Source organism: Hippopotamus amphibius, chromosome 13 (assembly GCF_030028045.1).
Source record: "Hippopotamus amphibius kiboko isolate mHipAmp2 chromosome 13, mHipAmp2.hap2, whole genome shotgun sequence".
Lineage (NCBI taxonomy): Eukaryota > Metazoa > Chordata > Mammalia > Artiodactyla > Hippopotamidae > Hippopotamus > Hippopotamus amphibius.
In genome coordinates this window covers 102,661,155-102,681,374 of record NC_080198.1, presented here as the reverse complement: position 1 = coordinate 102,681,374, position 20,220 = coordinate 102,661,155, and the positions used below count along the sequence as shown (strand labels likewise).

The following is a 20,220-nucleotide window of genomic DNA, read 5'->3' as shown; positions in this document are numbered from 1 at the left end:
CCCAGCTTACTTAAGGTATAATTGAGAAATAAAGTTGTGTGTATTTACAGTGCACAGTGTCTAGGGGTGTGATGTACAGCGTGGTAAACATAACCGACATCTCCGCACGTTGTACGTGAAGGTGAAGAGTGAACCCTAAGCTTCTCATTACAAGGAGAAACATTTTCTTTTTCTTCAGTGTTGTGTTCATATAAGGTGATAGATGTTCACTGAGCTGATTGTGAGACTCATTTCATGACATAAGTCAAATCATTGTGCTATATACCTTAAACTTAGTGCTGCATGTCAACTACATCTCAATAAAACTGGAAGAAAAAAAGAATTAGGAAAAGTGAAAAAAGTAAGTGTGCAGTGTCGGGTTGATGGACATGTACATTGTGCAGTGATCACTGGTCAGGTTAGCTGACACATCTGTCACCTCACGGTCACCTCGTGTGTGTGCGGTGAGCGTGCTCCGCGACCTCTGTCAGCACCTCAGGTAGGAAGCCAGGATTCTCACAGTCCTTGTGCTGTGTGTCCATAGAGCTTATTCATCTCATAAATGAAAATCGGTATCCTTTGGCGGCATTTCCCATTGCCCCGACCCCTCAGCCTCTGGCAACCAACCATTCTACTCTGTTTCTATGAGTTTGACTTTTTTAGATTTCACATATAAGTGAGATCATACAAAATTTGCCTTTCTCTGTCTAGCTGATTTTGCTTAACATGGTGTCCTCTGGGTTTATCCACGTCACATCACAGAATGGCAGGATTTCATTTTTTATGGCTGAATAATATTCCATCATATGCATAAACCACTTTTTTTTTTTTTTTTGGGCTGCTCCACATGGCATGTGGGATCTAGTTCCCTGACTAGGGATGGAACCTGTGCCTCCTGCGTTGGGAGCGTGGAGTCTCAACCGCTGGACCCCCAGGGAAGTCACTGAACCACATTTTCTTTATTATTTCATCCACTGGTGGACAGCTGGGTTGTTTCACTGTGTTGTTATTGTGAATACTGCTGCTGTGAACATGAGTGTGCAGATGTCTCTTCAGTATCCACTTTCATTTCCATTGCATGTGTCCCCAGGGGTGGGACTGCTGCATCATTGGCAGATCTATTTTTAATTTTTTGAGGAATCTCCATACTGTTTCCCATAGTGGCTGCACCAATTTACATTCCTACCAACAGTGTACAAGGCTCCCTTTTCTCCATGTTCTCACCAACGCTTGTGATCTCCTATCTTTTTGATGACAGCCATCCTGACAGCTGTGAGGTGGTATCTCGTGGTTTTCATTTGCATTTCCTGAGGGTTAGTGGTGTTGAGCATCTTTTCATGTGCCTTTTGGCCGTCTGCATGTCTTCTATGGAGAAATGTCTGTTCAGATCTCTTTCATAATTTTAATAACCTGTTTCTGGAACTCATATTACGTGAATATTTCGTCAGCATAATCCCCACATTCTCTTCTTTTTCTGTCCTGTGCTTCTGCTTTCCTTTCCCCTTCCTCATTTCTTATTTCCTTAGGTTTTCCCCTCCCTCTTTTCCCTTCCTCCTTCCCTCCTGTGCCCCATGCCCCCCCACCCCCTTTCTTCTCCTTTATCCTTCCCCGACTCCCGCCCTCCCTCCTTTCTCCTCTTTTTGGCGAGACGGTAGGAATGCATGATATTTGGTTATCTCTTTTTGTCCCCTTAGTGGTTGTGAAATGCAATCACAGATAGTGCAGTGATTTTTAATTATTTCAGAAATATTTTTACATTTTCACAGTGTTCCTTTAAAAATTGAAAGTAAAACTTTAATTAGATGATATACTCACATGCTTCAGAATTTAAAAGTATGGTGTGAAAAATCTCTCCACTACCCTGTTCCCCAGCCACCTGATCACCTCCTGGAGGCGACAGTGTAGCCAGAGGTAGCGAGAGCACACTGGAGTACGAGTGCATGCGTGCTTGGCAGTTTCTCTCCTCCCTGCGTTGTGTGTTCCTCTAGGTGCCTAGTGTTCTTTTGCTTTTAGGTTATCTCTCATGGTAAGTTTTCCTCAGATGCCTGGTGGCCCTCGACTGCAGGTCCACTGTTGAGATGCAGGTCCGGGAGCTGACGGCAGGTCTCTGGGTGGGGGCTTCACTGAGGGCCGATTGGTCAGGACCCACCTGTCAGTATCAGCAGGTGTTTTCCTCGGATCTTGGCAGGCGTCCTCTGGCTGGCTGTGTCTTCTGGTTCACTGCCTCGAGCACCCCCTCCAGTGTCCCCTGTGCTTAGACCTCACTCCAGTCCTTCTCCCGCTGGGGCGGGGCTGGGTGCCAGGCTGTGGGGTGGGGTGGATTGGGGGCTGCGCCTTATGTGGACTTTGGTGCAGTTCTTTCCACTTAGGGTTCCTAATGTGTGCAGCACATGCCCCTGCTGTGTGCGGTGACATCGTCATGCTTGAGGCGTATTTTAGAGGGAAAATAGGAAAATACCTTACAGATATATGAGTAATGCAACTTAATACAATACCTTTCCTATTCAACAGAAGATTTGATAGTTTAAAAACTGAGATAAAATTAACATAAAATTCATCAGTTAAACTATTTTAAAGTATATAATTCATTGGTTTTTTAGTACATTCTCAGTGTTAATGCAACCATCACCACTATCTAATTCCTGAATATTTTCATCATCCCAGTAAGAGACCTGGTACCTGTTGAGCAGTCACTTCCTGTTGCCCCTCTTCCCCCAGCCCCTGGCAACCACTGTTCTGCTTTCTGTCTCTGGATTTGCCTGTTCCAGACGTTTCATATAAATGGAATCAGGCAGCATGTGGCCTTTGTGACGAGGTTCTCTCGCTCAGCACAGTGTTTTCAAGCTTCATCTGTGTTGTTGCATGTCTCAATACTGCATTCATTTTTATGACTGAATGACCCATTGTATGGATCGATCACACTTCTTGTTTTTTCCCAACCATGTGGCATGCAGGATCTTAGTTCCTTGACCAGGGATTGAACCTGGGGCCCCCGGCAGTGGAAGTGTGGCGTCCTAACCACTAGGCAACCAGGGAAGTCCAGATCACTTCTTTTATCTGTTTATCAGTTGTTGGACAGTGGGTTGTTTTTTGCTTTTTTGAATAATTTTGTGAAAATTCTTGTACAAGTTTTTGTATGAACATGTATTTTCAGTTCTCTCTTGAGTGGAATTGCTGGGTCATGTGACGGCTGAGGACCTTCTTGATTGTCTCCTGCTGCAGCCGCACCACTTTCCCCCAGTGGTGTGAGGGGCCATGTGTGAGGGGTCCGAATATCTGCCGTGTTGCACGGAGAAGGGAGAACAGCCAGGCACGGGGCCAGGGAAGGTACCGACTCGTGCATCGTCATAAGGTGAAGGCTGGGGATGCGGGGAGAGAGGCGCACAGGTGGCTGGGCCCGAGACTGACCTTGTGCTTGCCTGCGGCTCCAAGCTTCTTTGCGTTGAAAAGAAAAGAAAAGAAAAGAAAACAAAACAAGGAACAGGTCGGTTATAAAGTCTTTACCATCACAGGTGCATTTCTGCAGATGCAAAATTTCTGCTGTGAGTCAATTCTAAATTCTATAAAATACAGCTTCTCAGTAGAGACTTCTTACAGAGTAATGGAGCTGTCACTGTCCTCAGGCCCTCATCTGTAGCAGACTGTGTACTGATCTCTGATCTCACTGTTCTTCACAAAGAACTCTTTGCTGTGGTCATCATTCAGTGAAGGCAGGACCAAGATCTATTCCAGGCAGATTAGTGTGAAATATTGGAAAACAAGGGAATGTTAGGGAATGCGTGTGTGTGTTTCAGTCATACTTGTAAATTTGACTTTTCCATTTAAGTCTCTCTTCTGCCTCCAGAAGAATGACTGGAGCTCGGTCCCTCTCCTGGCTGGGCCCTGGGGGACGTCCTGAAGCCCTTCCTCCTACCCCGCATTGAGACTTCTCCCTGGTGACTCCGCTCAGTTAGATTCACAGAATGCACTCAGCAGGCTGCAGCTGGGTTTCTGAGCAGCCGGGAGAGCGGAGCAGTGAGGCCTCGTGTGCCTCACTCAGCCCTGGTCGAGGAGGGATGCTCTTCCTGCCACCTTTCCGTCCTCCACCCCGTCTTTCTCCTTCCTCTTTCCCTAACGTTATGTCTGTGTTGTAAACTCTCTCGTCTCTTGCCTCTGGAAGATTAGCTTCACAGGAATATGGTATGTGCTTGTTTACTGTTCTGTTTGCAGATGTCGGGGCATGTGACTAGTTTCAAGTGTTGGTCGCTGTCATCTCCACTCACCTGTCCCTCCTTCTGAGAGCGATGTCACGTTGGAGACCTTCCTTGGTTCCATGTGGCCCTGTCGGGGCCACCCAGCCTCTTACTGTGTTAGCTCATGTTATAGCATGCATGTGGAATGTAAGTGGTCCAGTGTATAATTCTAAAGCTTGTTACAGGAACTCCCCTGGTGGCACAGTGGTTAGGAATCTGCCTGCCAGTGCAGGGGGCACGGGTTCCATCCCTGGTCGGGGAAGATCCCACATGCCGCTGAGCAGCTAAGTCTGTGAGCCACAACTACGGAGGCCATGTGCTACAACTACTGAAGCCCGAGCGCCTAGAGCCCGTGCTCCGCAACAAGAGAAGCCACTGCAGTGAGAAGCCGGTGCACCACAACGAAATGTAGCCCCCGCTCGCCACAACTAGAGAAAGCACGCGTGCAGCAATGAAGACCCAGTGCAGCCAAATAAATAAATTTATAAAAAAAGTGAAGCTTGCTACAAAAAGCAGCAAGGGGATGCTTGGCTCTCCGCACCCTCTTTCTGCTCCCCTTGGAAAACCACTGATAACTCTGAGCTCTTAGTTTCTGTTTTAACTTCCACGTTTTCATTTTTTTACTCTGTAAGTGTTTCAGTGTTTTTACAATGATTATATGTTACATTTGTTATTTTTAGACATTTTAAAAGGGAAAGGCTTTGTGGATGAGAGGAACCCTGAACCACCCGCCTTCCTCCTGCAGCAATGGGGAGAGGTGGCTCTTCCCCAGCGGTTTCCCCTCTCATTCCTTTGTTGTCTTTGTCCTTCGGATTTACTCTTCCTTTGAAATTCTCTACTGTCAATTTAATTGGGGTTTCCGGAAGGAGTGTAGGTGAATGTGAGAAAGGAAGCCTCACGTTCTTTTTTTTTTTTAAATTAATTAATTTTTGGCTGCGTTGGGTCTTCATTGCTGAGTGCGGGCTTTCTCTAGTTGCGGTGTGTGGGCTACTCATTGTGGTGGCTTTACTCATTGTGGTGGCTTCTCTCGTTGCAGAGCATGGACTCTAGGCGCTCGGGCTTCAGTAGTTGCAGCACACAGGCTCAGCAGTTGTGGCTCATGGGCTCTAGAGCACAGGCTCAGTAGTTGTGGCACACGGGCTTAGTTGCTCCGCGGCATGTGGGATCTTCCTGGAGCAGGGGTCGAACCTTTGTCCCCTGCATTGGCAGGCGGATTCTTAACCACTGCGCCACCAGGGAAGTCCCTATGTTCTTTTTAAATATAAAAATTGTTTTAGAATTACCACTCTCCCCTTATTTTTTGCATCCTGTTCTTTCCTTTTGGGTTTACTGTCTTGCTCTAGTACCTCTTTTGGCATTTCATTTATGAAAGAGATATATATATTAAACTCCTTTAGTTTTGCATGTCTGAAAATACATTTTTCCTCGTGTTCAGTGATAATTTAGATGGGAAATAATTTTTCCCTTAACACGTTAGAGAGGCTGTGATATCTACTCCTATCTGTTGAGGCTGCACAAAGGTCTGTATTTCTGTTTCTCTTCTCATGCTGAACTGTCAATTAACTTATTCTTTATGGGCCCTCAGGTTTTAAGATTTTTTTTTATCCTTCATGTTCTGTAGTTTCAAAAATGATGTGTCTAAGTACGGATTTGTTTTTATTTATCTTGCTCAGAACTCTGGGTGCCCTTTTAATCTGCACACTTGAGTTTCCTTTCATCTCTGGAAAAATGTCCATCATTATCCCTTTGAAAATTGCATTTCCCCATCCTCCCTGGTTTCTCCTGGAACTCCACTGGAATGTGTACTCCCTGAGGGAAAGTATTCTTTGTGTGTGTCTGTATGTGTAGTAACGTATACATAACAGTTACCATCTCAGCCATTTTTAAGTGCACAGTTCAGTGGCATTAAGTATGTTCACATGATTGTGCAGCCGTCACCACCGTCTACTCCAAAACTTTTTCATCTTGTGAAAGTGAAACTCTGTCCCTGTTAAACACTAACTTCTCATTCTCTCCTTCCCATTCCCTTGCAGCTACCTTCCTACTTTCTGTCTCTGTGAATTTGATTACTCTTGGGACTTCGTATAAGTGGAATCAGCTCTAACCCTGGTGGTCCAGTGGTTAGGACTTCGCATTTTCACTGCTGATGGTGCAGGTTCAACCCCTGGTTGGGGAACTAAGATCCTGCAAGCTGTGTGGCATGGCCAAAAAAAAAAAAAAGTGGAATCATACGCACTTGTCCTTTTGTGACCAGCTTCTTTTACTTAGCATAATGTATTCAAGGTTCATCAATGTTGTAGTATGTCACAATGCTTCATTCCCCCCTTTTTTTTTTTTAAATATTTATTTATTCATTTGGCTGAATCGAATCTTAGTTGTAGCACACGGGCTCTTCATTGCGGCACTTGATTGGACAGAAGTTTTCGGTTTCCTTGGGTAAATACTAAGGAGTAGAATTGCTGAATTGTATGGTGAGAGTGTGTTTAGTTTTGTGGGAAACCCCCAAACTGTCTCCCAATGTGGCTGCACCATCCTGCGTTCCCACCAGCAGTGCTGAGGGTTCCTGTTGCACCACATCCTCGCCAGCGTGTGGTGGTGTCAGTGTTGTGGATTCTGTTCTAACCAGTGCGCAGTGACTTGCCTTAATTACTGCCCCTTCGCAGTGCGTCTTGCAGGCAGGCTCTGGGCTGTGGAACCGCCCCTGGAGCAGTGTCCCAGCTACCTTTGCAGGGCTCTACCAGCATCACTCATTCTAGACCCAGTTTTACTTAGGATTCTTGGCTCAGGATTTGGGGTCACCGCAGCCTCTGAGGCAGAGTTCTCGAGGGTGCTTCTGTGTCCTGAGTGGCCTCTGGTTGGTGTTTGCCGAGGGCCCGGCCCTGGGCTGGCTGGAGGTGCGGCTCAGGTGACAGCTGACACTCTGGTCTGCTTCGGGTGACGCCTGTGAGGCTGGTCCTCTGTCCCTGGAGCTGCAGTGCAGGAGAGAGGGTCATTTGCCTCAGTTGGTAAGTGGCAGAACCAGATGGGCTGGCTTGGGCAGTGGCCTCCACACTCTGCAGCGCCCATGCCTTCTGACCCGCTGCGGCTGTGCGGGAGCCCCTGCGGGCCAGGCCCTGGCTTTGCCTCAGCTCTGCATTCTGGCTGCAGGCCCAGCTCTGGCGGCTGTCCTGCCGTCCTGTCCTGTGCAGCCTGTGCCCTGTAAGGCTGACTGCGCTTCCCTCTTCATTTCTGGACATGGAGATTTCCCTTAGTTGTTGTTGTTTTTTTTTTTTTAAAGAACTTTTATTGAGATATAGTTAACAGACAATAAACAGCATATATTTAGAGTGTACAATTTGGTATCCCAATCTCCCAATTCATTCCCCCCCAACCCTCCCCGCTTTCCCCACTCGGTGTCCATGTGTTTGTTCTCTATACCTGTGTCTCTATTTCTGCCTTGCATTTCCTCTTTCATAGTTGTTAGCATTTGCCTTATGTATTGAGGTGCTCCTATATTGGGTGCATATATATTTATAATTGTTATCTCTTCTTCTTGGATGGATCCCTCAGTCTTTATGTAGTGTCCTTTCTTGTCTCTTGTAACATTTTTTATTTTAAAGTCTATTTTATCTGATATGAGTATCGCTACTCCAGCTTTCTTTTGGTTTTCATTTGCATGGAATATCTTTTTCCGTCCCCTCACGTTCAGTCTGTATGTGTCCCTAGGTCTGAAGTGGGTCTCTTGGAGACAGCATGCATATGGGTCTTGTTTTTGTATCCATTCAGCCAGTCTGTGTCTTCTGGTTGGTGCATGTAGTCCATTTACATTCAAGGTCATTATCGATATGTATGTTCCTAGTACCATTTTCTTAATTGTTCCGTTTTTGTTTTTGTAGGTCCTTTTCTTCTCTTATGTTTCCTGCTTAGAGAAGTTCCTTTAGCATTTGTTGTAGGGCTGGTTTGGTGGTGCTGAATTCTCTTAGCTGTTGCTTGTCTGTAAAGCTTTTGATTTCTCCATCGAATCTGAATGAGATCCTTGCTGGGTAGAGTATTCTTGGTTGTAGGTTCCTCCCTGTCATCACTTGAAATATATCATGCCACTCCCTTCTGGCTTGCAGAGTTTCTGCTGAGAAATCAGCTGTTAACCTGATGGGAGTTCCCTTGTATGTTATTTGTGGGTTTTCCCTTGTTACTTTTAACAATATTTCTCTGTCTTTAATTTTTGTCAATTTGACTACTATATGTCTTGGCATGTTTCTCCTTGGATTTATCCTGCCTGGGACTCTCTGCGCTTTCTGCACTTGGGTAGCTATTTCCTTTCCCATGTTAGGGAAGTTTTCAGCTATAATCTCTTCCAATATTTTCTCTGGTCCTTTCTCTCTCTTCTCCTTCTGGGACCCCTATAATGTGAATGTTGGTGCGTTTAACATTGTCCCAGAGGTCTCTTAGGCTGTCTTCAGTTCTTTTCATTCTTTTTTCTTTATTCTTTTCTGCATCAGTGATTTTCACCATTCTGTCTTCCAGGTCACTTATTCACCCTTCTGCCTCAGTTAATCTGCTATTGGTTCCTTCTAGTGTATTTTTCATTTCAGTTATTGTGTTGCATATCTCTGTTTGTTTGCTCTTTAATTCTTCTAGGTCTTTGGTAAACTTTTCCATCTTTGCATCCAGTCTTTTTTCAAAGTCCTGGATCATCTTCACCATTATTATTCTGAATTCTTTTTCTGTAAGGGTGCCTACCTCCTCTTGATTTAGTTGTTTTTCTGGGGCTTTATCCTGTCCCTTCATCTGGTACAAAGTCCTCTGCTTTTTCATTTTCTCTGTCTTTCTGTGGCTGTGGTTTTCAGTTCCACAAGACGAAACATGGCTGATGCTGCTTGATCCTGCTGCCTGCCCTCTTCCCCTTAGTTGTTTTGAATTAAGTGACGTAGCTAACTTTTTTGTTAAAAAAATAATAGTTTGGCCACCTTCACCAGAAATCTCCTGAAAGGTGTTAATATGGTGACAGGATGTTAATAGAGTCCTAGTGTTGAATTGTCCCTTTTGGATAAACCCTCTTTAACTGTGGTATCTTATTTTAATATGGTAATGACTTGATTTGATTTACTTCTATTTTGTAATTTTCTTTTTTTTACAATCGTACTCTTCTGATCCTGGTCTGTAGTTCTTTTTCGTACTCATTTTTCTGGTTTTGGTGTGAGAAACCAATGCCAGCCTTATATAATGTATGGGAAACTCTCTATCATTTTCCGTGTTCTGAAATAACTTAAACAATGGGATTGCTGTGTTTATGTGATGAACAATACACAGCAATTGGAAAGACTGAGCTACGCTTGTTTATATTGACATGGGGGAATCAAGATGTTGACTGATGTGTTGACGGATGAAATCACGGAGCAGAAGTCCGGTGGGGTAGCGTTTCTTGACATGCAGACCCCAGACAGCAGTTCTCTGTTCCTGGGTGCATTCCCTAGACTGGAAGGATGCATAGTAAACTGGTGATGGGGAGAGTGAGTGGAACTTAGGCTTCCTGAGCAGGCAGATGTCATCATTGTTTCACGCGTTCACCCCCACCAGGGCCTGTGGGAGGCGGAAGCTGCAGCGGGAGAGAGCTTGTGTTTGGCTTCTAGCTGTTGGCCTTGGGGCTCCTGGGGGGTGCTGTGGGCCTGGAGAACCAGAACCCCAGGACGCTGCTGCAGGCATGTGGTGGCTGCGGGGCAGCCTGCGGGGTGAGCCTGGCTTTTCCTGACCAGGGGCCCTTCGGCCGCGTGCCCGCCCCACCCCGCCCGTCCTGGGCTGGAGTCTCAGGGCAGGGTGAGCGTTAGACACGCATCTGCAGGTGCTGCTGTCCGGAGGTCTTCCTCACTGTCAGAAAGACCTGAAGCAAATGTGGCAACATGCTAAAAGCTGTCATTTTGGAGTGGTGGGCATACAAGCTTATCCTGTTGTTCTTTGTACTTTCCTGCTTTTAAAACTTGTGTCCTCCCCGCCGCCCAGTATAAGAATGACTGGCCGTTGAGGGGTCATTGGATCAGCTAGTGAAGCTCTCTGGGCCTTTCTTTCACGGTTATTATGAGCTTTGCAGACTTTCTACCTCTTGGTTAGGTTTTACATTTTTCTTGAAATGCTGGACAAAATGAGATTTGGTATAACCTAATTTGGTAAGCCTAATTTATTGGTGTAAACTTGATAAAAAACAAAAACTTCTAGAAAGATCAGATTAATGGTCAGTGACGTGCAGTACCACGTGGGAAGTCTAGGCGGACCCTCTCTGGGGGCCTGTGCCGTCAAGGGTTGTCCCAGGTAGAATCCTGGTGGGTAAGCTGTCCACAGTCAGATTAGAGGGAAAAAAAGACCAAACACACAGAGAAACAAGTATCATGAATGACAGTAAAAGTAACAGCAGTAGAGATGGGCCTGCAAAGATCAGATATTTAAAACAGTTATTTTTAATATATTCAAAGATTTAAAAGAAACTTGAAAATTCCAACAGGAATAAGCCATCTTGAGGACGTGGTTCATATGCAGGTCATGATTACCACAGACCCAGGCCTGGAGTTAAATCCTAACTGCATGACCCTGGGTATGTTCTAAGAGAAGCTGGAAATCTGAATTTTTGTATAAAATATTCTGAACTTCAATTGTTGTCTACTAACCTCTTGCTTGTCTGTTGGCTCTGTGTCTCCATGTTGTTTTCTTAGCCGCAGCTCTAACCAGGGCTGCAGTTTACACCCTTACCTCATCACGGGCTGCTCAGAGTTCATCCTGTACCGCCGGGTATAAAACACAGGAATCTCTCAACTGTCTAGATTGTGACAGGTATTATATCTAGTCAGTTACAACTCCAGTGTTACACAGTTTGCTTTAATTATTTGAATTTTAAAGAAACTGAGAGGAACAAATAGTCTTTTATGTTTACTCATATCTTCATTTCTGCCGCCCTTCATTTCTTCCTGAAGATCCAGTTTCAGTCTGGTCTCATTTCTCTTCAACCCGAGGAACTTCCTTTAGCATTTCTCACAGTGAAGACCTGACGGCGACAATTTCTTTTTTTGTTTTCTTCTTTTTTAAAAAAATTTATTTATTTATTTTATTTATTTATTGGCTGTGTTGGGTCTTCTTTGCTGCACGTGGGCTTTCTCTAGTTGCGGTGAGCGGGGGCTACTCTTCATTGTGGTGCACAGGCTCCTCATTGTAGTGGCTTCTCTTGTTGTGGAGCATGGGCCTTAGGTGCATGGGCTTCAGTAGTTGCGGCACATGGGCTCAGTAGTTGTGGCTCACGGGCTCTAGAGCACAGACTCAATAGTTGTGGCACACAGGCTTAGTTGCTCCGTGGCATGTGGAATCTTCCCAGGGCAGGGCTCGAACCCGTGCCCCCTGCATTGGCAGGCGGATTCTTTACCACTGCGCCACCTAGGAAGTCCATGGCGGCAGTTTCTTAGTTCGTATTTCTCCAAAAATGTATTTAGCCATCACTTTTGAAGGACATTTTTCTGGGCATCAGATTCTGGGTGGACAGTTGTTTTTTTCCCTCATTACTTAAATCACGTCTGGCCTCTGTTTCTCATGAGAAGTAAATGCGCATTCCTAGCATTGTTTTGTGTGTAATGGGTCTGCTTTCCTCTGACTGTTTTCCAAGGTTTCTCTTTATCTTGGTTTTTTAAAACATTTTGACTGATATGCACCTGCTTGAGATTGGCTGAGCTTGAAACTAGAAATTTATGTCTCAGTGAATTTGGAAAGTTTTTCTGGTTATTTTCCCCAAATTTGTTTTCTGTCTCATTGTCTCTCTCCTCCTTCTGGGTGGGAGTGGGAATCCAGACCTTTTGATTGTTGGTCTGTGGGTCACTGAGGCTCGGTTTCCTTTTTTTTTTTTTTTCCTTTTAAATAATTTTTACTCTGTTTTTAAGAGAATTTTTACTGATCTATTTTCAGGTTTCCTGACTCATATTGAATATGCTTTCAAGGCCATCCAATGATTTTTCTTTTAAATTTCAGATATAGATTTCCATTTGACTCTTTTTCATAGTTTTTGTTTCTGTTGCTATTTCCAATGTATTGTTTTACTATGAGTATTTTTTCCTTTATGTCCTTGAGCATGGTTGTAACAGATGCTTTGAAATCCTGCTGAATTTCAGTATTTGGGTCATCAGGGTTGGTTTCTGCTGTTTCCCTGTTTCATCACATGTTTAGTAGTTTGGGGTTTTATCCTGGATATTGTGAATGATGTGCTGTAGACACTCTTTATTCCATTATGTTCTTCTTAAGAGTGGTCTTTTATTTTCAATTGTGTTAAAATACACGTAACATTTACTGTCTTAACCCTTTTTAAGTGTGCAGTTCAGTGGTATTAAGTACATGCGTACTGTTGTGGCCATCACCAACACCCACCCCAGGACTCTTCGTCTTGCAAATCTGGAACGTTGCCCTCGTTAAAACAACACCTTGGGCCTTCCCTGGTGACGCAGTGGTTGAGAATCCGCCTGTCAGTGCAGGGAACATAGGTTCAAGCCCTGGTCTGGGAAGATCCCACATGCTGCAGAGCCGCTAAGCCCGTGCGCCACAGCTACTGAAGTCTGCATGCCTAGAGCCTGTGCTCCGCAACAAGAGAAGCCACTGCAGTAAGAAGCCCGCACACCATGACAGAGTGGACCCCGCTCACCGCAACTAGGGGAGGGCCCGTGCGCAGCAACGAGGACCCAAAGCAGCCAATAAATAAATAAAATTAAAAAAAAAGTAACACGTAAGGGTAATAAATTTACTATTCCTTTAAAAAACAAACAAACAAAGCAAAACAAAACACCACCTCCCTGTTCTCTGCCCCAACCCCGGTGCCCACTCTCCTACCTCCATCTTTATGGATTTGCCTGCCCACAGAAGTGCAGTCATGCAGTATTTGTTTGTCTTTTGTGACTGGCTTTTTGACTCACCGTAACGTCCTCAAGTTTCACCCACGTCGTGGCAGGTGTCGGAATCTCCTTCCTTGTGAAGGCTGAGTCGTGTTCCGCTGTGTGGATGGACACCGGGGTGGGTCCCACCTTTTGCTGTTGTGAGCCTTGCTGCTGTGTACGCATACCTCTTTGAGTCCCTGCTCTCAGTCCTCTGGTGTGTGTATCCAGAGTGGAATTGCTGGGTCCTTTTGCTTCTTTGGGGAACCCCCTGCTGTTTTCCATTTTCCATTCCTATCCACTCTGCGCAAAGGTTCCAGTGCCTCACATCCTTGCCACCCCTGCTTTCTGTTGTTTGATAGTTGGTAGCCATCCTCATGGGTGCGTGTGAGGTGGCATTTCCTTGTGGTTTTGATCCTTGTTTCTCTTTTGTTTTTTCTTGGCCGTACCGCAGGGCTTGCGGGATCTTAGTTCCCAGAGGAGGGATTGAACCCGGGCCTGGCAGTGAGAGCACGGAGTCGTAACCACTGGACCTCCAGGGAAGTCCGGTTTTCATCCTAAGAGTGGTGTTGCAGTTTGTCTGTCTCGCTCCAGCTGTCCTGTACACTGGGCTGCGTGGACTCTGGGGTTCGGCGGGGAGTGTGTGGGGCTCCAGGGCCCCCCTCGCAGGCCCTCCTTTCCCGGTTCACCTGCCGCCCGGTGCCTTTTAGGTCATTGTCTTTTCTTTTTGTCCAGTTAGTCTGATGTGAGTGGGACTGGGAACCCACTCTGGTTTACCCGGGGAGAAAACTGCCACCGTGTGGGTCGCAGCGGATGCTGTGGTGTGTGCCCGGTGCTGCAGTGGCCCGGGGCCGCCCTCTGCCACGGCCCGGCTCCCGCCCTGGCCTAGCACCTGGGAGACTGGGCCCCCTGTTGGGAGGCTGTCCCGGGCTGCGTCCTTGGCCCCTCCCCAGGGGTTGTCGCCAGCAGCCCCAGGGGGCGACGGCGGCTAAGCTCCCCGTCTCTCGTCAGCTGCCACCTTCCTGGAGGGGCCTCCTTGCGGCCAGTGTGGCGCACTCCTGGCGTGGGTGGAGTGGGTGCCGGCCCGGTCCCTGTTCCGAGCCACCTTCACCGCGTGTCCCCAGCGAGGGGCTGCGGCTGTGCGGGGAGGAGACCCCTCTGCACGCGGCCTCGCCGCCTTGCTCCTTGTCGCCCGGGTGGGCGGGGAGGGGTGGGGCGGACGGGAGAGGTGCAGCTGACTGGTCATCGCGGGTGTGTCCCGAGCCCCTGCCGGGAGTCCCCTGCAGCTGTGTCTCAGGCGCTGTCCCCTTGTCCCTTGCCCCGGCCGGGCTCTGTGCTGGCTGCCTTGGGAGCTGCCCTGGCAGCCGGTGGCATGGGTGACCTCCGTTTCCCGAGGGCTGAGGTGGGGGGCTTGTTAGTGGCGGTGGTGTGACTTCAGTTTCTCGCCTGGCTTTTGTGTTCTCCCGTTAGAAACTAGTCCTGTTCCTTTCACTTTATCATTTTGTGATTCCTGTCATTTTTGTGATATTAGAACTGCCTCCTGTGACCTATATCATTATCGGAAACGTCATAAATTGCCTCAAAACCCACCAAAACTCCACAAGCTGATAGAGCGCTTCATTGGCACCCTCATCTTTGGTTTGAAGTGTAACACGTTTCTTTTTTTTCTCTTTTTCTAGCGCTGCAGTGTGCTGAGAAGGGAGGCATCTAGGCTGAATGGAATTCAGCATCAAAAAAAGTCCTCTTTCTGTTCCGAAGGCTGTAAAGTGTGTGAAGATGAAGCAGGCACCGGAAATCCTTGGCAACACGAATGGGAAAACTCCGAACTGTGAAGTCAGTCGTGAGTGCTCCGTGTTCCTGAGCAAAGCCCAGCTCTCTGCTGGTCTGCAGGAGGGGGTCGTGCAGAAGTTCAACGGCCACGACGCGCTTCCTTTTATCCCGGCCGAGCGGCTGAAAGACCTCACCTCCCGCGTCTTTAATGGAGAGCCTGGTGCTCATGATGCCAAACTGCGTTTTGAGTCCCAGGAAATGAAGGGACTTGGGACACCACCTAACACTACCCCTGTCAAAAATGGCTCTCCAGAAATTAAGCTGAAAATCACCAAAACGTACATGAATGGGAAACCTCTCTTTGAATCTTCCATATGTGGCGATGGTGCTGCTGCTGTGTCCCAGGCAGAAGAAAATGGACAAAAATCAGAAAACAAGGCGAGGAGGAGCAGGAAGAGAAGCATAAAGTATGACTCCTTCCTGGAGCAGGGCCTCGTCGAGGCTGCCCTAGTGTCCAGGGTCTCCAGTCCCTCCGATAAAAAGGTATCTGTGAGTGAGGGGTTCTGTCTGGGGGTGGGTAGAGTGCAGCTCCGGCTTCCAGGCACGAGAGGCCCACGAAGGACAGCCGGTGTGGGAGGTGGGGGGGAGGAGGTGGGTACGGCTCCCTGTGGCGTGCTCTGCAGCTTGGGCCCCTGGCCGTGACAGTGGTGGACGCTCACTGTGGCCTGCTGAGCAGTGCTGAGGCCTAGAGATTAAGCATAGAGATTAAACAAGGGCACTTCCCTGGCGGTCCAGTGGTTAAGACTTAACCTTCCAATGCTGGAGATGCGGGTTCGATCCCTGGTCTGGGAGCTAAGATCCCACATGCCTCGCAGCCAAAAAACAAACGGAACCCAAAGAAATGTAAAACTGAAGCAGTATTGTCACAAATTCAACAAAGACTTTAAAAATGGTCCACATTGAAAAAAATCTTTAGTTAAAAAAAAGAAGATTAGATGAGATCTGACCCCTGGCCTGACCCGTGCCTAAGCCCTCGACCTCCAGGCTGTCCTGCTTTCACAGATCTCTCCAGGGATGCCCTTCAGCCCGAGGCTGGTCTGTGGAGGGGCGTCAGGATCCAGTGGGGCTTCCTCGGTCTGTGCTGTCCGAGGCGGGGAGCAGGGCTGTACCGTGCAGATGTGCTCTCACCCTCCACTGCTGGGTCTCCTTCACCGCTGGTCCTGCAGGTGGGCCGCCTCCTTGAGGGGTGGGGCTGTGCCTCACACCTTCACGTTCTCGGTTCCCAGCGCAGAGCCCAGCGCTTGAGTGCACGTGGACAAGTGTTCACGCACCAAAGGCTGGGGAAGCCCCTAACGTAGGACAAAAAAACGTGGTGGTTTATGCCACCAAGTCTGAAATGACACTCAGGAACCTTCACCTTGGCAGAAGGAACTGGGGAGGGCTCTGTAGCCGCCCCTGTTCACTGAGGGGCTGATGGTCTAGATTAACAGGGTCTGGAAAGTGCCCTGGGCTCACTGGTCAGTTGACACTCCCGGCCCACTTGCAGGAGTAGAGAGAGAGGAGGCGAGACCAGTTTGGGTTGTATCATCACCAAGGTTGGAATAACTAGTGTAAAATTATAGTTGAGGAATCTTGTTTATAATTCCACAGGTAGGAGGGGAAAGGACCGGAATTTCCCTGAAATAGTTAAAATAATGAAGAACTTTGAGGGTTTAAAAACATGTCTTTTGAGTACTCAAGGGCGCTAATGTAGTCGTAATGGTGAGTTGTTCGGAACCCTAGTTGGGTGGCCTGGGCTGATGCAGCGGTGTTTTTGGAAGCACCCACGGTGTGTGGAACCTCCCTCTTTCATAGGGGAGGAGGCTGGTGCAAATTATCCCTGGGTCTCGCCATTTGGTTTTGTTAAAACTTGGGTAACTTATCTGATTTTGACTTTCAGAGTCTGATTTGACTCTTCTGGGGGGAACGATAATATTATACGTCCTGATAGGGTTGCTTAGGTGACACCATCAGTGTAAGACAGGAATGCTGTGGAATAACCTGAGAGCCAGCATTGTTTCAGAAGTGTGTCATGTGACAGCTCCGTGCCAGCCCTCGCCACCTGGTGTGTGTAACAGCCGGGGGTCCTCCTCGGCCCAGAGAAGTTCAGCGGTTTGCTCAAGAGTGTGGCACTGTTACGGGGAGGCCTGGGGCCGTGCTGACTGCTTGTCCCCCTGGAGAGGACCTTCAGCCTCCTCGCTGGCCTGGCTTCTAAGATGGAGAGGCCAAGGCTCCAGGAGCTCCAGGCCTTGGAGAGCGGCTGATGGAGCTGAGACGCGCTGCCAGGCCCTGCGTCCTCGCCACCCCCCTCCCCCACCGCGTCCTCGCCACCCCAGGCCTCCCTGACACCCAGGAGACGGACTGTCAGACGGGGGCTCGGAAGGGGCGGGAGGGTCCGAGTGTGAACCCTGTGAGAGTGCCGCTCTGAGCTGCTCCTGGGCTCCATTCGGGGCCGCCCAGCAGGCCGAGGAAGGAGGCGTCTGTGGAGGTCCCTGCCGTGTTGTGCACCTGCTTGCGCGCCCGCTGCTTGCTGACCGTGCAGCTGAGGGCGAGAGACGGACTGTAACGATGAAGTGACATGGCAGGGCTGTCACCCAGAAAGCAGTGGGGGAAAGCATGCGCCTTTCTGGGGGGGCGGTCAACCTCTTGTCTGACTAATCCTTGGTCTTCTGTGGATAGGAGGCAGGATTTGGGGGTAGGTACTGGATGTATCTTTTGTTGTTATTCATTTTCAGATTCCAGCTAAGAAAGAATCCTGTACAAACAGCAGCAGAGACAGAGACCAGCTGTTGAAGTACAGTGTCGGGGATTTGGTGTGGTCTAAGGTGTCCGGTTACCCCTGGTGGCCGTGCATGGTCTCGGCCGACCCACTCCTGCACAGCTACACCAAACTAAAAGGTATTGTGTTTAGGGGGCTGTTTTTCCATCTTTATCTTCTTCACTTAATCGTTCTCATTTCCGAACTTCTTTCTTACTCTTCCTTAAACAGCCCTACTGTGGTTCTCTTTTTCCTTTTCTTATTGTGTTAAAATGCACAAACATAAAATGTACCCTCTTAACCGTTTTTCGGTGCACAGCTGAGTGGTATGAAGTACATTCATGTTGTGTGGCCGTCACCACCATCCATCCCCAGAGTTTTTTTCATCCTGTACATCTGAAACTCTGTCCCCATCAAGCAGCACGTCCCCCGTGGCCCGCGCCCCAGCCCCGGCAGCCCCCGCTCTGCCTTCTGTCTGCTGCCTGTGGTTTTGATTTGCATCTCCCTGGTGATCAGTGCTGCGGAGCATCTTTGCACGTGCTTGGTGGCCACGCGTACGTCATTGGAGTCGGGTTGTTGGAGGCGGGGCGGGGTGGGTTGTTAAGTTTTACTTGTGGTTCATTTTGCAACGTTGCCTGAAGTTAGTGATTCAGATGTAATATATTGCCTTTTCTTTTTATATCCAACTTAGACATGTACTTTATCTGATTGAATTCGTATTAAACAAGAAGCGGTCTTTGCCTTGTATTGCTTTTCAGGCTTTATGATAAATAACTCATTATTATTTAGATATACAGTGGTTGCTTATGTGAGCATGATTTTCAGAATTAACATTTTATACTAAGTTGTAGTGTAAAAAAAAGTCCCAGTTTATTTTAGTAGGTCTGTGGGAAGAAGGACAAAAACTAGAAATGATCATCTTTGGTGTCATGAAACTTGAGAGTATAAATCAGTACACAGAACAAAGAACACATTAAGGATGTAATATGTTGTTGATAAAGATTAGAGCAGACGCTAATCTAAATAATAATTGCACGATTCATGTAACATTAAAAACTCATGTGTTTTTGGAGGAAACAAACCAAATTCAGGTGGTTTGAGATTCTCATGAACAGTTCTGCTGGAGTAGTTTGAGTTTGGTTTGCAGAAGGTGAGATGTGGTAACAGTTGGAGCTGACCAAGTTGGTGCCCAAGTGACCTGTGCCCCCCAGAAGTGTGGGCAGCTAGAGTGGTGGGCTGGCCTTGCATGGCCTCAGTGTGAGTGCGAGGCTTCTCTTGGCCTCTGGCTAGAGGCCTGCGCCCTCTTGCTGGGGCAGTGCTGCTGGGAGTGGGGTACAGTGGTGCCTCCCTGGCAGACAGACTTGAGGGGCCACAGGTTCGGGATGAAGAAGACCTCTCCTGGGCGGCTGGACCCTCCCTCAGGCCCAGGCACGCACCCGCACGCTGCAGGACGGGGGTGGCTGGAGAGGAGCCTGTGGGTGGCTTCGGCTCTGACTCGGTGGAGCACATTTAGCACCGTCAGTTTGCCACCTTCAGGGAGCCCTTGCCAGGGGGCTTCAGGGATCCCAGGATGCACCCCAGAGGCATCTAGACTTGGTCAGAGTATAAAAAAAGTAGAGGCTGAGACAGACGCTGAGCTGCCCTGCTGTGGTTGGAGATGCCTCAGCAGGGCTGGGTGAGGGGAGGCGGGTGCCCTCCCAGCTCCCAGCAGCCCCGGGCAGAGGCCGGTGAGGGCTTCGTCGCCTCCATGGCGCTTGCCTGCCCGCACAGCACGTCCCGCGCAGCCTCTGGGGTGCTCTTCCGCGTCGGGGTTCCTGCTTCGTTTCTATGAGGCTCCTGCTCGTTCCAGCTGCTGGGGTTAATTAACTGTGACTTCACTGCGTGTCCCCCGATGTGGAGTTAAGTAATTTCCGTAGTCTGCAGCGGCTTCTCCGCGTGATGCGGACGTACTCCTCTGTTCCCACTCGGCGCTCTCATCCCCTCTCCTTGCTCCTGGGCCCTTCACTCTGGCTCAGCGCTTTTACACTTTTGCTTGAGACGTCGCAGCAGTGTCCTCCGAGGCAGCCTGCCAGGGTCCACCTCAGCCGGTTGATCTGGTGGTGACCTGCTTAATGTCTGCAGGCTTCAGATAGGAGCAGTGTATTTTCCCTGTGTGTGAAAATGAAGCTAGTGGTGACACCAGTTTTTAGGAAAGGTCCTAAATTAGCACAGTGACTAGTGAGCACTCAGATGTTGCCATCATCCTCTTTTTTGTACTTTTAAAACCTGAATTTTTATTGTATCTACTCTGCTCTCTTGGTCACCTCTAGGACTTTTTCCTGAAAACGCTGGCGTTTGAGCAGCTGTTTCCCCCGTAGGATCCTAGGGTTTGGTGATTTAATTTAAATAATTTCGTACCCACTTTCAGGGCTTTCATGTTACCAGGTACTCCCCAAGTTTTCGCAATGCCAAGTGGTTACAGTTGGATTCTGTCTTGTTTTTTGTGTGAGATATTTCATTTATTGTTTGTTTTTTTCATGTAAAAACTTTTCAAGCCCACTGTTCAAAGTGGAGCAGTGCAGCAGACACCCATCCA

General features: G+C 48.1%; 1 protein-coding gene across 10 annotated transcripts in view; it reads left to right on the top strand.

Annotated features, from left to right (window-relative positions):
- Positions 1–20,220, top strand: part of NSD2 (nuclear receptor binding SET domain protein 2) — a 78,474-nt gene that overhangs the window by 12,359 nt on the left and 45,895 nt on the right. For 8 of the 10 annotated variants that reach the window (XR_009048801.1, XM_057706069.1, XM_057706071.1 and 5 more), the window contains exons 2-3: positions 14,758–15,391; positions 17,623–17,785. Coding sequence is in view for 9 of the 10 variants with exons in the window: in XM_057706069.1 (XP_057562052.1) it covers positions 14,795–15,391; positions 17,623–17,785 (760 nt within the window). In the remaining variant the exon portion in view is untranslated. Of the gene's footprint in view, positions 1–3,133; positions 3,464–13,532; positions 13,789–14,757; positions 15,392–17,622; positions 17,786–20,220 lie in introns of those variants that run through there. The other 2 variants (XM_057706070.1, XM_057706072.1) reach the window with 2 other exon arrangements.